At 42.8% G+C, this 20094-nt stretch overlaps 1 protein-coding gene across 1 annotated transcript in view; it reads right to left on the bottom strand.

Moving 5' to 3' along the window:
* The window catches only part of PAMR1 (peptidase domain containing associated with muscle regeneration 1), a 77799-nt gene that overhangs the window by 47184 nt on the left and 10521 nt on the right, over nt 1–20094 (bottom strand). The window contains exons 2-3 of the mRNA XM_027562665.1: nt 6870–7046; nt 460–588 (exon numbers count right to left, since the gene is read on the bottom strand). Coding sequence (XP_027418466.1) covers nt 460–588; nt 6870–7046 — 306 coding nt within the window. The remainder of the gene's footprint in view (nt 1–459; nt 589–6869; nt 7047–20094) is intronic.

Below are 20094 nucleotides of genomic sequence, written 5' to 3'. Positions count from 1 at the left end.
CCCTTTCCTGGGACAAGTGGCATGCTGACAGTTTGATGTGGTTCCAAGAGTGGAACTCAGGATTTAAGAAGTTTTCCAATAGGAATTCATATTTAAAATGCACTACAGACAACATTTTTGAAGCCTTATTCACTGCCTGCTGACCAATGACAGCACGCAGTTGCTTCTGGAATGGACATGAGGCATGCTTGTGTGCAGAATGCCTTGGATTCGTTCAGGAGAGAGGGGAAGATTTAAGAGGAGACAGAAACCTCCCATGGCCAATTCCAAACAGATGTCCACAATCCACACCCAGCAGAAGGAAACATATTTTTGTTTCTTACAGTCTTACGTAGGAAGTCTTCTGGCCACAAGCTTTCCAGAACTCACAGAGTCCAACAAGATAAACCTTAGTCCACGGCAAGGTGAGACTTGACAGGAGCCTGAAGTAGAGACGGAGCTAGGTCAGGGACTACTCACGCATGCAGTCTCCTCCATACCAGCCCGCACGGCACTCTGCACAGTAGATCCCCTTCACGTAGAAGTCGTCGAGGGTACCCCCCCAGGAGCCGTTTCGGCACGTCTTGCAGTTTTCAAAGATGGTGCAACCTGAAACATTTCCAAGCAGAATGGTGTTCGATTAAGCACATGCAGGTTCTGATGGGTTGCACGAGAAACTGTGGACTTTGCCAGGATCTTGTCTCACCTAAGAGCATCTGGACTCAGAAAGGTGCCCTTAGGAAAAAATGCTCATCCCTGGGAAGATGCTAGAGTCACCAGCATTCAGACTGAGGAGTTTAGGGGATGGTCTGAACCATCTTCCAGGTTAGCAGCTGATGGCTTGTTTTAAAAAAACTTAGCTTCTGGTCATAATTATGAACTTCAATTTTCAATAAAATACAATGCTATTTAAACTTATTTTTAATCATTATGCTTTACAAAGCAAATAATATTGATGAAAATACCCCCAAATCTAAGACTGGTAGCAAATGCTTATTATTACATTAAAACCAAATCTAAATTACATTGCTGTCTGTGCTAAAGGAGAAGCCTCTTGCTGATTGTAAATTTTTCACATTTTTTACAAGGATGCCTATCTCATATATCATCAGTAACCTGAAAAGTATTATGAGATATTGAAAATATTTAGTAATAACCTTCCAGATTGATTCCACATTTTGGTTCTAATTAATAATTTTTTAAAAAATCAACATTGACATAATTCAGATGCCATAAAATTTACTGTTTTAAAGTTTGCAATTCAAAAAAAGAAAAATAAAGTTTACAATTCAGTGGGTTTTAGTACATTCACAGAGTTGGGTAACCATCACCACTATCTAAATTTAGGATATTTCATCACCTCCCTCCATAAAGGACCCCATACTTATTAGCAGTCACCCCCTTACCCTGTCCCTGATCCCTGGCAACCAGTAATCTACCAGTCATTTCACATAAATGGAAACAGGCAACACATGGCCTTTCTTGTCTGGCTTTTTTCATTAGTGGCTGATGCTCTAATGCAAAATGAAACAACCTGTAGTAAAAGGCAGACTACACCAATATAGGTATTTTTTCCTCTTTATAAAAGTATCACATATTGATTGTGGAATATTAAGAAGATTCAAACAAGCAAAAAGAATTCAATTGAAAACACCTAAAATTCCATTACCCAGAGAAAACCATCTGTAATACTTTCCCTCTGTATACACACAAACATTTTTTAAAAATTAGGCTTATATTATACACTGCACATTCTGTTTTACTTTTTGATTTAATAAAAATAGTAAACATCTTCCCATTCCACTAAATATCCTTCTATGTCATATACTCCTATAGCCAGAGTGTGCTGTTGGAAACAGCCTCAATGCCTATTAATGGGCTCACCTTGGAAGGTGTCAGGCTCCCCCGGATCAGAAGACCACACCAGAGAGGACTCAGCAGACCTCGATCAAGGGTTGTTTTTAAAACATGGCCTCCTGAGAGGTGGGGGATATTGAGGAAAGGTGGAGATAATCCAAGCCCGCTTATTAAAACAGAGCGCTAAGTTCTGGTTGCCCCATTCATTGTCCAGCTGTGTGTCCTTGAGCAAACTGCTTAAGTTCCCTGTGCCTCAATGTTCTCATCTGTAACCCTGGGGTTAAAAAATGTACTTATCTCATAAAGTTGATTTAAAAATTAATCTCACACCAATAAAGGGCCTGGCACATAGCAATTCCCCCCAAATATGAACTCCTATTATTATTCTGCATTCCTGTACTTCCACTTACTGGGCTTATCCCCACCATAGCATTTGGCATGCTGAATTTTAACTGCCTATTATCTGTTTTCCTATATAAACTGAAGTCAAGGACTGCATCTTATTCCACACTATATCCTCCCCACACTTAATATAGTATCTGGCACATAGTAAGTGTTCCAGAAATATTATATGAGATTCGAGTGAATGAATAAATGGATAGATGGACAGTTGGAGAGATGAATGAACTGCTAATCCAGGCTTCTGAAGTGTCTGAGATAACCATCATTTCCTTGAGCTGATAGCACACTTTTCTCTTTGGCTAAAATTATTAGGTTTTCATTGGCCCATAATGCACATGTGCAGTGCATACGTGTGTGATGTCTGTAAGAGACAGACTTGCAGCTCTCTCTGCATACCATTCTGAGTTTGCTCCCTTCTTCCAGTGCTTGCTTCTTTCAACCAGAAAAAAATTGCTAATATGACTCATCAGAGTTCATATGACCCACAACTGGGTCCCAGGGGGGACCTCTGTGTCTTTAAAGGCCATCTTCACCCATGTGTCACATTCCCATCTGATTCCCTCCCCGCTGTGCCGCCGAGGAGGTCAATGGACTCCATCTGCCTTCGATGACCCTGCCAACTCTCTCGCTCTCTCTCCAGGCCATTAGGGGCAAGCCATTAAAAACCAGTTTGGTGATTAAGATGAACAAGGCTATGTTAAAAAGACACTAAGCAGCTCACAGAATTGCCCAAATGGTAAGAGAACCAAGGTCAGAGCTAACAGCCTAGAAATGCACTAAAAGATGCAGCCAACCTGCTCCAGTGAGGGCCCCGGAGCTGCTGGATGTCAGCACCACCATCCCCACCGCCGGGCCTCCCGGTGGTACAGCGGCAAAGAATCCGCCTGCCAATGCAGGAGATGCCAGAGACGCGGGTTCGATCCCTGGGTCAGGAAGATCCCTTGGAAGAGGAATGGCAACCCACTCCAGTATCCTTGCCTGGAAAATCCCCATGGACACAGGAACCTGGCAGGCTACAGTCCACGGGGTTGCAAAAAGTTGGACATGACTGAGCACACACACCCACACGCCACCACCAGGCCCCTGGACATTGGTCCTCCTGCAATTACTGCCATCATAGGAGAAAGAATGGTTGTCCATCATGATGACAGAAGTGATAGAAATTCTAAAACCAGGCAGAGATCCCGTTTCTCACCTTTGACACTGAAAAAATTCCAAAATGGCACATTCTGTTGTAAGACTTCAGGCAAAGAATACTCTCATGGATGGCTGCTGTGAATGCCAAACGCATGGAGAAGAATTTGGCAAAGGCTGGCAAAATGACACATGCGCCCCGCTTTGACTCAGCAATCCTTCTTCCAGGAACCTGTCCCAGAGATATGCTGCAAAAATACTAGCTGATGTACGCCTGAGGCTATTCACTACAGTAGTATTTCTAACAGCAAAAAGCTAGAAACAATCCAAATACTCATAAACTATGGTAATCCACAGTTTATGATGCACAATGCAGTTTCGTGCAACTGTAAAAAGGAGTGGGAAAAAATGGCTTTATACTGTCAGTGAGCCACCTCCAGCATATATTGTTAAGAGAGAAAAAAGCAAGGTAGTCAGCAGTGTTTATGGCACGCTGTCTTTGGTGCACGAAGGGGAAAGACACATAAATGCACACACAGATTTGCTCCTATTGTCAAATATAAACCTACCTACATATCAAGCAAGTGGGTTTTGAGTAACTGGTATAACACCATAGATAAAAGAACTACAATTGACTTTAAAACATAGTATTCTGACTCTACAACCTAATGAGATATATTCTAAGGTGAATAAAAACCATAAGCATCAGTGCTCTTATTACTAACACCCATAATGCTCTAGTGTGGCTTCGTACAAGTTTAAGATACAGCTAGTAAGTGATTGGTTTAGTATTATTGGGACACAGGATTTTCACCATGAAAGAAAAGGCATACAAATACAAAATCCAAGAAGTTAATTAACAACCTTGGAATGTTACATTTGAACTTGAGTAGCAGTAAAAACATTTTAAAAATGCACGTTTCCCAGTTCTAGACACTTAAGAAAACAAACAAACAAAACCCTGTAGCAATGATGGTTCAACAGCAAGGAACAGCTCAGGTGACCTGATCATGGTCTCAGACCAGAGTTCCTTGGAGAAATGGCTGATTCCAGATCTGGGGCAAAAAACAGACAGGAAGAATTCAAAAAGTCTTCAAAATCAGTGTGGTCATGCCAGAAGAACACAGACGGACACAAAGGGGAGCCCAGTATTAAAAGATGGGATGTATGCATTAAAATGAATAATGTTTGACATGGATTAAACCACATAATAAGTGAAAATGCCTGAGTTCATAATGACACTCACACACAGAGAGAAACCTCTTTGATCACTGATAGGGACTGCTCAAACATGAATTCGCTATTTTCGAAAATAAAAAATTTTTAAAAGTCTTTCTCTGGCTCTTCCTTTCAGGGCACCCATATGGTTAATGTGGAACAGCTCTTCACTACTCAGTTGGGAAGACCCTTCCTAGCATCAGTCCAGGTGGGTGCCTCCTGTATTGATGTAATAAGTTGTTGGGTGCAGTGTGGCAGATGTTGATGGCCTTCTCTAAGATGTGATATGAAGCGACAGCACTGCCTACGAAGTTCCCTTACTTACCCCATGACCTCATGCCGTCTCACAAAGCCAAAGCCAGCCCCAGCCCCTGCTGCCACCACAACAGTAATTGTTAGCCTTTTGAAAATATTGAAAGTTGTTCAGACTTCCGTACTCCTGCCAAGGATCCCTAGTCTGGAGACCCTGACTTAGCTCTCAGATTTTCCTTAGAAAATCTAGAGGCACTGCTCAACGATTTCTCTGCAAACCCTACTCACCATCAGGGAACTGGAACAGCGGGTTTCTTTTCTGGATCAAATGTGCAAGGGTCATGCTGAGGTCACTTCTATTTTAAAGCTCAGCATTACTCTCTTCCAAGAAGGAAAATGGTTTAGACGTAACACCTGTATACTTGAGCCCTGTTTTCTCTCCCCTTCTATGATTTTCCTCAAAAGGAAGTTCCTGGTAGTAATAAGCATCATCCTCTGTGTTTGTAAAAGAAGGGGAGAGGCAGAAAGGAGAGAAGTTCCCAAAGCCTATTTTTGACATCCTTTTAGTCTTCAGTATAAGGAAAGTATATTGGAAGTTCTCTACATCCTCTGTTTGAACAGGCCCAGAAGGGAAAAGGACTCACAAGGCAGCAGATATGAAAGCACCAAGAAACCATTCAGTGAGTTGCTAATCACACTAGAAACACATTAAGAGTGAAACTCAGTGTCCACACGGCTCTCAGCAGACAGACACTTCAGTGAAGGAAAATCACCATCTCCTCTGTGGTGGGGGCCAGGGAAGTTGGGGTTTGGGGGAAGGCAAGTCTAGCTTGATGTAAAGCCAAAGGAATGGGCACCGTGACCTGGGAAGGCCCCATCTCGTCCTAGGATGCTCTCATATCACTGGGTGGTGTGGTGGTGCACGCGTGTTCAGTCGTGTCCGATTCTTTGTGACCCCATGAACTGTAGCTCACCAAGCTCCTCTGTCCATGGGATTTTCCTGGCAAGAATACTTATTACTGGGACCAGTTCCCAAATGCCCAAGCATCACCCTTGACTTCTGCGCTTCCCTTCCCTTCCAGCCAACTCCAAACTGCCATCAACTGCACTCTCTGATCTCTCTCAGATCCCTCCACCTCTCCCCATCCACAGGGCTTCTCTTCATCAAGGTCTCCGTTATTCTTTCCCTACCTCTAATTGTGCCCTTCCTCCAATCCTTTCTCCATATTGTGGCTGAAAAGAAAATCGGCTTTCACCTCTTTACTAAAAGATCTCCAAGTGTTACATAAAATATCTTCAGGATATAGCTTAAACATCATAGTACTGCCTGCAGAGCCCTTCAGCATCTCACTGATTTTCCTTCGCTGAAGTGTCTGTCTGCTGAGAGCTGTGTTGTCACTGAGTTTCACTCTTAATGTGTTTCTAGTGTTTCTAGTGTGATCTGCAGTTCCCTAAACTCCATGCTTTCTCTTGCCACGGAGCCTTAGCACGTGCTATTCTCTATGGCCTGACCTCTCTACTAGATTCCCTTCACACTCCTCAGTTTGCTGCCTCTATCTTCAGCATGCATATCACCTCCTCTAATAAGTCACCCGCCCCCGTCCCCACCCAGGCTCCCACGGCACCCGTGATCTCTATCACAGCACCTCCCATCATACATTACAGCTCTACCTATTTACTCTTCCATCTCCCCCACCAGGCTGCAAGTTCTAGAAATGCCAGGAATGTCTCTTTTTCTAAAGCACTGTGTTCCCAGTACTTGCCATAGTATACAGGGGCGCACAGTCTGTTTGTTCAATGAATGAATAAGTAGATGAATCCACAGCTTTGTAAGTTTGGCACTGAAAAGGGCACTAACCCTCCAATTCCTCTGCCTGTATTTAGAGTGGGTAGAGTTATGCCACTTTTAATCATTATGGCATCACAACCCCTGATGTCTACCTGTCAGAATTCAAGTGTTCTGCCTGCTTCCATCAGTGACCTCAGAAAACATGGAGGTGATCCAAGGTCTCCCAGTGCACACTCACCTGGGTGAATCAGGCAGGAGTCACATTCATTCTCCTCGTTCCTGCAGCACGGGATGGTATAACCCACCACTTCCTTCTTTCCAGGGCACTCACATTTAATCTGATCATATTCACAGCACTCCCGACACATGATATTCCACTCGGCTCCAGGGCAGGCTTCATTGATGACTGTGTACTCTGAAACAGAAAGCAGCAAGTGAGGATGGGGGGCCTGGCCGGAATGGGAAAGCCCCAGAAGTACTCTACTGCCAAGAAGCACCTTGCCCTGGAACCTGCCCGAAGGATGTTCAAAACCATCCAGTGGGGCACAGGAGAAATTTGTTATTTCAAATTTCAAAGGTGCTATTCATTTCTATTTTTAATAAAAAAGAAATCATGTTTTATCAATATAGAATCTAAGTGGATTAACACACATGCACATAAATAACAAAAAGCATACATTTCCTGAGTGTCTATGTTTATTTCTATTTTTGCTAGAGTATATCAGACCACTGTTTACAGCTACACAGGTTGTGCACTGCACAATTCCAAAAGGAACCATCCAACTGGACAACTGCACAGCACAGTCCAGGCATTGGGGCCGTCAGGAAAGTCTGGTGACCACTCTCTAGGCTAGTTCTATCAAGTACAAGGCTGAATGCCCAGTAGAGACCATGGCATTTCCTCCAAACTTGGCTCCTGGATTTTGCAGCAAACCATTTTTATGGTATCTTCAAAGCTAAAACCAGCAGAAAAGACAAAAAGTATCTTAATTAGTATGTTTGGGAGAATTTCAATGTTTTATAAGAGTGAACTCATTGGCAGAACTTCATTCAATCCCTCAATACAACTGAGTGTTCTTTCCCATGAGAAAGCAGTACTCCTTTCTGGATAGAATTTCTTTCTTTTTTCCTAAAATATATCTTAGGTAAATGAAAAGGAAAAACCATCTGGCAAAAACTATAAGAGTAATCAGTTGGTGGTTGCCCAGAGGAATCCAGGGTAAGAAACAAGACCTCACTTTGATTTCCTTTTCCTCCTGTCCCAACTCTCTAGTCCTAAAAAATTTTGCACTAAGATGACTGAATCAGAAATAGGTCAGATAGGAAATGGCATTGTCTCTACTTGGCATTCAGCCTTGTACTTGATAGAACTGGCCTAGAGAGTGGTCACCAGACTTTTCCGACGGCCCAAATGCCTGGCTGTGCTGTGCAGCTATGCAGGTGGGTGGTTCCTTTTGGGATTGTGCAGTGCACAACCTGTGTCGCTGTAAGCAGTGGTCTGATATACTCTAGCAAAAATAGAAATAAACATAGACACTCAGGAAATGTATGCTTTTTGTTATATGTATGCTTTTTGTATGCTTCCTCAAATAGCAGATATTTGAGGAAGAAAACAAATCGGGCTTCCCTGTGAAGGCTTCCCTAAAGACCCCAGGCCAGGATCCTCATCAAACTTTGCAGACCCATGTAAACCAACTCTAAAATCTATGGTGGCTTCTAACCTCTTAAATTTCATAACTTAGTTTTCTGTTTTCCTTCCCTAAATTTGGAAGTCTGACAAAGAGTAGATCATTCTTAATTTGCCAAGTAGAGTCATATAGAAAAACTCTTACCATCTTCGCTCGGCCTCTGGTCATAAGAACATTCTAGCATCATAGAAAGGAACCACTTGCATGATAAGGGACAGTTTCTTAGAACGAATACATGCAGTTTTATGAAAAAAATCCCTCATTGCTTTTCCACAAACACTGGTAGGGCAGCAAAGACCTTCACCCTGGCATTTGGGAACAAGTGGCATCGATCACTATGATATTGTCATCGCTGCAATTTTGTTTCCTGAACTATTCTGGGAGCTCCTCTAGGACACACTAGAACTTACTCAGCTGAGCTTCTCATGTTTCTGATTTTGGTGGGATGAAATGAATACTTTTTAAAATCTAGAAGAGAATTTAATGGTTAAAAGTGAAGGGAAGTAAAGGAAAACATAGGAGTAAGTCTCCATGATGCTTGACTTGGTATGATCTTGGATTCTTAGGCATGACACGAAAAACAACAAAAGATAAACAGACAAACCGGACTCGTCGAAACTAGAAACTTTTGTGCAACACAGTGCGTTCTTACGAAAGTGAAAGGACAACTTAAAAATGGGGGGAGATTTTGCAAATCATATATCTGATAAGGATTTAATATCCAGAATATATAAAAGACCCCTTCAACTCAACCACAAAAAATGAAACAACCCAATTTTAAAATGGGCAAATGACATGAATAGACATTTCTCCAAAGAAAATATACAAATGGCCAATAAACGCGTGAAAAGATGCTCAACACCACAAATCATTAGGGAACTGAAAATCAAAGGCACAACAAGATAACACCTTACACATACTTCAGTTCAGTTCAGTCGCTCAGTCGTGTTTGACTCTTTGCAACCCATGAATCACAGCACGCCAGGCCTCCCTGTCCATCACCAACTCCCGGAGTTCACTCAGACTCACGTCCATTGAGTCAGTGATGCCATCCAGCCATCTCATCCTCTGTCATCCCCTTCTCCTCCTGCCCCCAATCCCTCCCAGCATCAGAGTCTTTTCCAATGAGTCAACTCTTCGCATGAGGTGGCCAAAGTCCTGGAGTTTCAGCTTTAGCATCATTCCTTCCAAAGAAATCCCAGGGCTGATCTCCTTCAGAATGGACTGGTTGGATCTTCTTGCAGTCCAAGGGACTCTCAAGAGTCTCTCCAACACCACAGTTCAAAAGCATCAGTTCTTCGGCGCTCAGCCTTCTTCACAGTCCAACTCTCACATCCATACATGACTACAGGAAAAACCATAGCCTTGACTAGACGGACCTTTGTTGGCAAAGCTCTCTCACATGACCAGAAGCTGGCAGAAACCTCATCTGATTTGTCCACCATAGATAGGGATGGGCCTGGCATGCAAGAGACACTGGACAAATCCTTGCTGAATGAATCAGCCTCCACTCTAGAGCTTCAACAGTCAAGAATTTTCATCCAGTGGGTCAGAGCGATGAGCCAGGAGAGCTTGTTCTGCTCAATAATTTGCTGATATCAAACAGGGGCAGTTTCCCTCCCATGATGAAGGGTGTAGAACAACTGGCCTAGGTTATCTAACTTGGGTCCCAATCCCTTGGCGCCAGCCTCTGCCTTGTCCAGCCATATGATTTCTCAACTCTCTGAACATCTGACATGCCTGTGGGGTGTGGCTCATGTCTTACCCCTCCCTTTGCTCATCTGAGGGCAAGTACTCCATCCTTCCAGGTTTTCTAAGAATTTACAAATATTGATGACTCCTGGGGGACACTGACAGAATAAAAATTACTTGCAACTTTTGTAAGTCTTGTACTTTTATAAATGTGGAAAGCCAAGCAAGGTTTGCTCCACTGCAGTAGAGGGTGGAGCCTGTTTTTCCTAAAGCAGCAGGCTAGTCCAGCCATGGAATACTGTGGGCCTCTCTTTACCCAAGAAATTAATTTCCTAAAATGCCTTCACTGGCATTTCTCTTTATTTCAATGAACAAGTCCACTCTGCCCCCACCCCCCCCCCCCGCCCCCGGCACATACATTAATTTCATAGGTACGGTCCAGAATATTGTATCGTCTTAGCCAAAGGGAATGACCCCAGGGAAGTCCATTTCTATACTGTCTGCCAAGTCAGCCAGCTGGCTCCTTCCCAAGCAGTCTGTCTGGAAGACAGAAAAACAGCCCCAAAGATGTACATATCTTAACCTTCAAGACCAATGAAAATGTGACCTCACATGACAACAGGAATTTTGCCAATGTGACTAATTTAAGGATCCTGAAATGGGGAGAGAATGGGGGCTTGTCCAGGTAGGGCAAATGTAATCTCAAGGATCTTTATAAACGGGAGGCAGGAGGGTCAGTCAGAATAGAGTGTGACAACAGCAGCATTAGACAGATCAGAGTGCTGTGCTTTCGACATAGAAGAAGGGACCACAGCTGAAAGAACACAGGCAGCCTGCAGAAGCTGGACAAGGAAAGGAAACGGCTTCTCCCCGAGCATCCAAAGAATGCAGGCCTGCCATCACCCTGATTTTGGCCTCCTAAGGCTCACTGTAGACCACTGAGCTCCAGAACTGTACAAAAATACAACTGCACTGTTTTAAGTCACTAAGTTTGTGGTAATGTTACATCATCCACAGGGAACTTAACACACTGTGTCTTCTCAAAAGACAGGTTAACCCAAGGCCAGTCTTTTAACCATTCCGGTCCTCAGTTTTCCCACTGAGCACAGTGCCAAGACTGTGGGTGAACTGATGAGTTCATTCTTTCATCCCACAAGTGTTTACTGAGCATCCACCACGTCCCAGGTAGGAGGCTGAGTGCTGGGATACAAGGGAGAGAAGAACAGACACCATTCCCATGGAGTTTCATAGGGGAGCAGATGTTGAATGAACTCACAGCCTCATAGAGGAGTAGACATTGGATAAAGGACCTCACAAACAGAGGATCACTCACCGTGACGAGGAAATATGCAACGCAAAGAGAACAAATGGATGGTCATGGAGGGATATTAGCACCACATCTACAGGACTACAGGGTTCAGTTCAGTTCAGTTCAGCTCAGTCACTCAGTCGTGTCCAACTCTTTGCGACCTCATGAACCACAGAACGCCAGGCCTCCCTGTCCATCACCAACTCCTGGAGTTCACTCAAACCCATGTCCTTTGAGTCAGTGATGCCATCCAACCATCTCATCCTCTGTTGTCCCCTTCTCCTCCTGCCCTCAATCTTTCCCAGCATTAGGGTCTTTTCCAATGAGTCAGCTCTTCACATCAGGCGGCCAAAGTATTGGAGTTTCAGCTTCAGCATCAATCCTTCCAATGAATATTCAGGAATGATTTCCTTTAGGATGGACTGGTTGGATTTCCTTGTAGTCCAAGGGACTCTCAAGAGTCTTCTCCAATACCACAGTTCAAAAGCATCAATTCTTCGGTGCTCAGCTTTCTTTACAGACCAACTCTCACATCCATACATAACCATTGGAAAAACCATAGCCTTGACTAGACAGACCTTTGTTGGCAAAGTAATGTCTCTGCTTTTCAATATGCTGTCTAGGTTGGCCATAACTTTCCCTCCAAAGAGTAAGCGTCTTTTAATTTCATGGCTGCAATCACCATCTGCAGTGATTTGGGAGCCCCAAAAATTAAAGTCTGACACTGTTTCCACTGTTTCCCCATCCATTTCCCATGAAGTGATGGGACCAGATGCCATGATCTTCGTTTTCTGAATGTTGAGCTTTAAGCCAACTTTTTCACTCTCTTTCACCTTCATCAAGAGGCTCTTTAGTTCTTCACTTTCTGCCATAAGGGTGGTGTCATCTGCATATCTGAGGTTATTGATATTTCTCCCGGCAATCTTGATTCCAGCTTGTGTTTCTTCCAGCCCAGCATTTCTCATGATGTACTCTGCATATAAGTTAAATAAGCAGGGTGATAATATACAGCCTTGATGTACTCCTTTTCCTATTTGGAACCAGTCTGTTGTTCCATGTCCAGTTCTAACTATTGCTTCCTGACCTGATACAGATTTCTCAAGAGGCAGGTCAGGTGGTCTGGTATTCCCATCTCTTTCAGAGTTTTCCACAGTTTATTGTGATCCACACAGTCAAAAGCTTTGGCATAGTCAATAAAGCAGAAATAGATGTTTTTCTGGAACTCTCTTGCTTTTTCCATGATCCAGTGGATGTTGGCAATTTTCTCTCTGGTTCCTCTGCCTTTTCTAAAACCAGCTTGAACATCAGGAAGTTCATCGTTCACGTATTGCTGAAGCCTGGCTTGGAGAATTTTGAGCATTACTTTACTAGCATGTGAGATGAGTGCAATTGTGCGGTAGTTTGACCATTCTTTGGCACTGCCTTTCTTTGGGATTGGAATGAAAACTGACCTTTTCCAGTCCTGCGGCCACTGCTGAGTTTTCCAAATTTGCTGGCATATTGAGTGCAGCACTTTCAGAGCATCATCTTTCAGGATTTGAAATAGCTCAACTGGAATTCCATCACCTCCACTAGCTTTGTTCGTAGTGATGCTTTCTAAGGCCCACTTGACTTCACATTCCAGGATGGCTGGCTCTAGGTCAGTGATCACACCATAAGGGGGGTTAAATAAGATAACAAATAAAAATCTATCATTTCCCAAGAAAAGGTCACTGCCCAGGAACATGGAAGTGAGGGAGGAGACAGGGCTAATGGTGTTACTGACTCGGCCCCCCTAAGTCCATCACCCTACTTCTCACCTGGCTGGAAAAGAGACAGGAACGTGCCCCAAACGTATATGTAAGAAATAAACAGGTAAGTTGATTAAGAAATATTCTATGAGAAATATTTAAAGTTGATCAGCTGAAGAGATCTGAAAATACAATAAGCAGACAAAAACAATCTCCTGGACTTTTCCTCCTCCATTTGTGACAACGGGCAAAGGGCACACTGGTCATTTGGCTTCTGATCTCCTGGAGGAGGAAATGGCAACCTACTGCAGTATTCCTGCCTTGAAAATGTCATGGACAGAGGATTCTGGTGGGCTACAGTCCATGGGGTCACGAAGACATGCATGCATAAACGTACAAACTTCAGGGAATTTCAATATGATGCTAAAAGCCAGTTACAAAAACTAGGATTTAAAGAAACATGAACAGCGGAAAAGCAACTGAAGGTTTTCCTGCATGTATGCTAAAGCATTTTAATATTTGTTTAGCTAAAGTGTTTTTATATTGTTCATGCAATTTAATTTTAAAAACGATCCAGAAAAATGGGTAATATTTTCTTGTAAGTTAAAATGAGTTACTCTGACCTCTTCACTTTATCAGTGAGGAAAAGAGCTAAGTAGGAAATAAGCAAAGAGAAACTCCAAAGACATTTTTTTAGGGAATTCTGAGAAGAAAGGGAGGCCTGCAGAATTTCAGGCTTAGGGAAGACATGAGCAAGCCTGCTGCTGAGGGCAAAATAGGCCAGGACAACCTCCAGTTTTTTGGGTAACAAAGGTTACTTTGCTGTCCACATTTAAGAACAAAGCCTTACTGGTTGTCTAACCTAGGGATTGGTAAATGGTTTTTGTAAAGAGGCAGGTACATTTTTCTTGGCATTTTAACTTTATCTTTTTAATTTTTTATTAATTTTTGTTGGAGTATAGTTGCTTTCCAATGTTGTCTTAGTTTGTGGGTCACGTGGTCTCTGTGGCAACTACTCAATAGAAAATAGCCACAGATAATATATAAACAGATGTGCATGACAGTGTTTCAATAAAACTTTATTTACAAAACAACAAGAAAAAAAGAACAGTCTTATTAAACCACAAATGAGTTTTATTCTGCCAGTGCTTCCTAGGAAATAAGTACAAACTAAGCATCAAGAACTCACAGAGCACCACCTGGAATCATCCAAGGCACCAAAGAGTCAAGCACGTGCCCATAATCACATAGCAAAATTGAACTCACAAAGTTCCGGGCATATTATACATTCATTCATTTATCTGAACTCTTCCATTGGATAAAGTTTTTTTTTTTTTTTTATAAAACACTCTATGAAAAGTGAAAGTGTTAGTCGCTCAGTCATGTCAGACTCTTTGTGACCTCAGAGACTATAGCCCACTAGGCTCGTCTCTCCATGGAATTCTATAGGCAAGAATACTGGAGTGGTTTGCCATTCCCTTCTCCAAGAGGGTCTTCTTGACCCAGGGATGCATTGCAGGCAGATTCTTTACCATCTGAGCCACCAGAGAAACCCATAAAAGACCTTATACTGTAATAGAAAAGATTTCTTGTGAAAGCATCAAAAAATAAAATTATACATAAAGAAAAAGTATTCAGAAATAACTTACCATTCAATTGTCATCTTTTAATTAACATATACATTCACACATAGACGCTAAAAGATGTGTACAGTCTTCTTAACCTCTCAAAACTGGTAACCTATTATATTTTTGGTTTTCTTTAGAAACTGCTTTATTTCTTTACTTCAGTCATGAACATCTTCTCTTGACCTTGAGTAGTCCTGAGAAGTGATTTTAAATTGCTGCATCATTATTTTGTGTGGACAAGTGCTTCTCTTTCCTCTTTTTTTTTTTTTTTTTTTCGTAAATCAGGGTAAACAAATATCCAGAGAGTTGCAGAGTATTGGGTTGGCCAAAAGTTCATAAAATTTTACGGAAAAACATAAACAAATTTTTTGGCTGACTCAATACTTCGGTATCACAGGCTTTGCCCAAGCCCTTCCTCAGGGGCAGCCCCCATGAGTGGAGATTTCACTTACAATGGTCCAGCTCTGCTTTTTCCAGAATTCACGCTGGAAAACACAAGACACTTAACCTCTCAGTTCTGTTTTATTCATGCAAACACCAAGGCAGTGCCGACTGACTGGCACAGGTTCTGCTTTTGCTTATTTTAAATTTTATTTATTTATTTATTTTTGGTTGCGCTGGGTCTTCGTTGCTGCTCAGGCTCTTCTCTCCTTGCGGTGAGCAGGGGCCACTCCCCAGTTGCCGTGCACGGCTTCTCACTGCGGCAGTCTCTCATTGCAGCATGGGCTCTGGGGCACGAGGGCTTCAGTAGTTGCGGCCCCCGGGCTGTAGGGAATAGGTTCAGTAGTCGTAAAGCACGGGCTTAGATGCTCCACAGCGTGTGGGATCTTTCCAGATTAGGGACTGAACCCATGTCTCCAGCATTGGCAGGCGGATTATTTACCACTGAGCCACCAGGGAAGCCCAGGTTCAGTTTTTATAGATGTGGTGAAAAAGATGAATGAATGAGTGAGAGAAGCTGGCTGTCCTCAGGGCCTTCGGCATTATTTTCACAGCCTGGCAGCTAGCGTTAAGGCTCTCCAACACTGATATATTTCTCCTGCTGACAAGACGGAGAACACTTAATCCCTCAAACAACCAGGGCTTAACTCCACAGAAGGGCAGAAGGGGCAATGGAGTCCCCACAGCATCATCTCTGAGTAGCACACTTTCAACACCAGGTTTCAAGGAAGTAAGCTGACACAGTAACTGTTCAGGCGAATCTGAAAAAAGTCAGAGACTTCTTGATGAAAATGTGAGTTGGCCTGTTCCATATATGATGTCGGTTGTCAGACCAAAGGCCCAGGCTGAGGCCACCCCAGAAGGTGGCAAAGAAAGGGGCTTTCATCAAGGGCTCACTCCTCTTTGATGTTAGAATATGCCTTTGTCTCCACTTAAAAACCCCACAGCCCTCCCCTCTAACCACATTTAATGAAAATCTCTACTGAGTGTTTTGCTGTCCTTCACATTATAAACCTAAGACCAGAAGGGGAAAAAAAAAAAAAAAAGATGTAGGAATCATAGTCCTACACTTAGGCAGCTTGGGCTGCCCTCTCATCCCCACTCACTCCCCCACCTCCTCTCAGGCTCTCTGAACTCCCCCTATTGATTTCTAACACAGTACATTCCTAACCACCTGAAGGTTTGACCGCCCACTCCATGGGGCTGATGACAGATGCCAGGCAAATCCCAGATGGAAATGCTGTGAGTCAGGGGCGATGGAATGGTTACTAGGGCTCTTGATGACTCAATATCTCCTGTGACTTTGAAAACCCTCCCACCACCAGTGACTCTCAGTCCCAGCCTGGCTGGATTCCTACCCTCAGTTGACCTTGGTCTTCCCCTTCTCATAGCTCCTCTTGGTAATAAGATAATGATAGCTGGAAAGTCAACACGTTCATCATCCCCTTTGGGTATCAGGAGTGATAAGTCTTTTAACAGACTCCCTAGAAATCTAGTTTGCAGGCCTTAGTACATTGGGGAGGAAAGGGAAGCAAAAATCAATTTGTCACTTTCTTCCCCTCTTCATCCTTTATTAAGCACACTGCTCCACTCTGTCATGTCTCATTCATTGTCCCCTCTCCCTGGGTCCCAGCCCCCACAAGAACGTATCCAAGCCTTTGAAAGAAACCAGTTCACTGAATCCTCAGAGCCACCCTTCAAAGTAAGTATCATTTTCTTCATTTAACAGATGAGGACACTCAGGAACAGAATGGTAAATAAACTGTCCTAGGTGGCAAGCTTTCAGGTGAAAAAGCCAGCTCTTTCTAGGGCCAAAGTCTTATTCTTTTCAACACAATACTTTGATTCTCGACAGTTCACAACTTTGACTTTACAGATCAAGAATGCATCACTGGTGAAGTGAACACACTTGGGAATCAGATTACTCAAATTTTAATACTGAATCTGCCTCTCATTTATGCTGCTGGACAATCACAAACAAGACATCTTGCTGTGGCATTTTCCTCAAATCTCAAGAGAATGGATGTAGACTGATGGGGTTGTTAATGTCACTGCAGTTAAAGAGGCAATAAGCATAAAGTGCTTTGGAAGAAAAATTGCGTGTTTGTTGAGACATTACCATTATTCACTGTAGAATTAAAACAATCAACAGATAAAGAAGATACGGTGCATACACATGTTGGAATATTCAGTTCAGTTCAGTCACTCAGTCGTGTCCGGCTCTTTGCAACCCCATGAATCGCAGCACACCAGGCCTCCCTGTCCATCACCAACTCCCAGAGTTCACTCAGACTCACGTCCATCGAGTCAGTGATGCCATCCAGCCATCTCATCCTCTGTCGTCCCCTTCTCCTCCTGCCCCCAATCCCTCCTAGTATCAGAGTCTTTTCCAGTGAGTCAACTCTTCGCATGAGGTGGCCAAAGTACTGGAGTTTCAGTTTTAGCATCATTCCTTCCAAAGAAATACCAGGGCTGATTTCCTTCAGAATGGACTGGTTGGATCTCCATGCAGTCCAAGGGACTCTCAAGAGTCTTCTCCAACACCACAGTTCAAAGACATCAATTCTTCGGTACTCAGCCTTCTTCATAGACCAACTCTCACATCCATACATGACCACAGGAAAAACCATAGCCTTGACTAGATGAACCTTTGTTGGCAAAGTAATGTCTCTGCTTTTGAACATGCTATCTAGGTTGGCCATAACTTTCCTTCCAAGGAGTAAGCGTCTTTTAATTTCAATATTACTCAGCCATAAAAAAGAATGAAATAATGCCATTTGCAGCAATATGGATGGACTTAGAAATTTTTACACGAAGAAAGTCAGACAGAGAAAGAAAAAATATATATCACTTATATGTTGAATCTAATAAAAAATGATACAAATGAAGTTTTCTTACAGAACAGAAACAGACTCCCAGACCTGGAAATCAAATCTATGGTTACCAAAGGGGAAACATGGGGGGAAGTGATAAATTAGGAGACTGGGGTTAATGTATACACACTACTATATATAAAACAGATAGTGAACAAGGACTTACTGTACAGCACAAAGAACTCTACTCAGAATTCTGTAATAACCTATATGGGAAAAGAATCTGAAAAAGAATGTGTGTGTATATATATATATGTATCTGACTCACTTTGCTGTACATTCTAATATACTCTAATGAAGTATAGTTGATTTACAATATTGTGTTAGTTTCAGGTTGTAAATCAACAACTATATTCCAAAAAAAATTTTTTTAAGCCATCACATGTGTGGCTAAGATACAGATGGCTAGGGGAACAAGAGGGGTGAGTAACTGTCTCCCTCAGAGGCCCACACATACATGGCATTTCAAGCAGTCTGTTCTTGTTTCTATCATGGCATTCTGAGTTCCTCCCCCTTGCTTTTAGATTTCCTAATCTCTTCTCTCTAAAACCTCCTCTTCAGACACCTATTTAAATAGGACATACCTCACCTCCTGCTGCTTCTCTTCTAGGAATAGAAATTCTGCATCTATAGCCAAAGGGAATGAAGCCCAAACTTGAGCATCTTGGAAGGGCCCCAAGTTGCCATTATCCTCAACAACTGTGCTAGAAATCCCTCGCACAGAAAGACAGCTGCTTCTGGGTTATTTCCAACACTGCAATATGAGCTGAATAGATCTTATTTTTTTAATTAGCATTGGCTACTAAAAATTTTTTAATAATGCACCTAAAAGTTCCTGGCCATAGAACCCAGCAAATATTATTCAAGCAAAGCATTAGAATATATAAATTAAGAAACAATAAAACTTGGGAATTCCCTGACAGTCCAGTGGTTAGGACTCTGAGCATTCACTGCAGAAGGTGCAGGTTCAATCCCTGGTCAGGTAACTAAGATCCCACAAGCTGCACGACACAGACAAAAATATATAAATATTTTTAAAAGTAATACAAGAAAAGATATTTCCTTAAGAAAACAATAACACTTATGCTTACCCTAAAAATCTAATCTGGATTTCCTCAGACATAAGAATTCTACAAACAATCCCACCTGTTCCCCAATCCTCCACATGTTTAAAACCTTCTTTCTGAGCCAGAGTCTGCCAGGGCTCTATGGGGGCCTTGGTCAACCACATCTATCCCTTTGCCAGGAGCCTCCAGAGTCAGTGTTACTGTGTTCACGTTCAGGTTCACTGATGCCAAGCAGAAGCAGATGGCCAAGAGCCGATGTCAGGTTGAACGAGGGTGATGCGTTTATAATGGTATGTCCTATGGTTCACTAAGCCCTAAGCTGGCAGCAGCTTCATGCAGGCTAGTCCTCATTATAGCTGCCTCCCCCAGCTCTACAAGCTTGAACAAGATGAAGGGGAACTTCTTTTGGCCTGAGGATTCCTGGCTGGCTCTACCCTTGAATCACAACAGGTGGCCATGGGCACCATCTCATGTTTGGGAGACAACATCACTGACCCAGAATCCCCCACTCTGCAAGACTCCAGCCCCTCAAATCCCTGCAAGAATCCAGCACATGGACAAACTTAGGCATGTGGAAGGCATTTCACCCTAAGGTTGGAAGGCAGATGCATGATAAAAGCAAGGGGAGAAAGCAAGTCTCAGAGAAATAAACATACGGTGAATCTTTAGGAGATTTTTTTTTCTGACACAGAGTCACAGGTGACAGATGACTAGGATAGGACTGTGCACCAAGATGAAGTGAGCCTGAAAAGGACCATGTAAATTCCAGCCTACTAAAGACAGAATACCCAATACTTCTCTTTCTTAATTCCTTCTGTGCTAGTGGGAAAAATACTAGAAAAGAGAAGAGCAGAAGATGACTTTAATTTCCTGAGTACTCCTTTTTGCAAAGCATTATACTGAATAGGCTCTCTCTCTCTCTCTCTTTTTTTTTTTTTTTTTGGCCATGCCATGTGGCATGCAGGATCTTAGTTCCTCAACCAGGGATCGAACCCTCACCCCCTGCAGTGAAAGCTCAGTCTTAACCACTGGACC

The sequence above is a fragment of the Bos indicus x Bos taurus genome, chromosome 15 (genome assembly GCF_003369695.1).
Source record: "Bos indicus x Bos taurus breed Angus x Brahman F1 hybrid chromosome 15, Bos_hybrid_MaternalHap_v2.0, whole genome shotgun sequence".
Taxonomy (NCBI): domain Eukaryota; kingdom Metazoa; phylum Chordata; class Mammalia; order Artiodactyla; family Bovidae; genus Bos; species Bos indicus x Bos taurus.
This window is presented reverse-complemented; position numbering and strand designations above follow the sequence as displayed.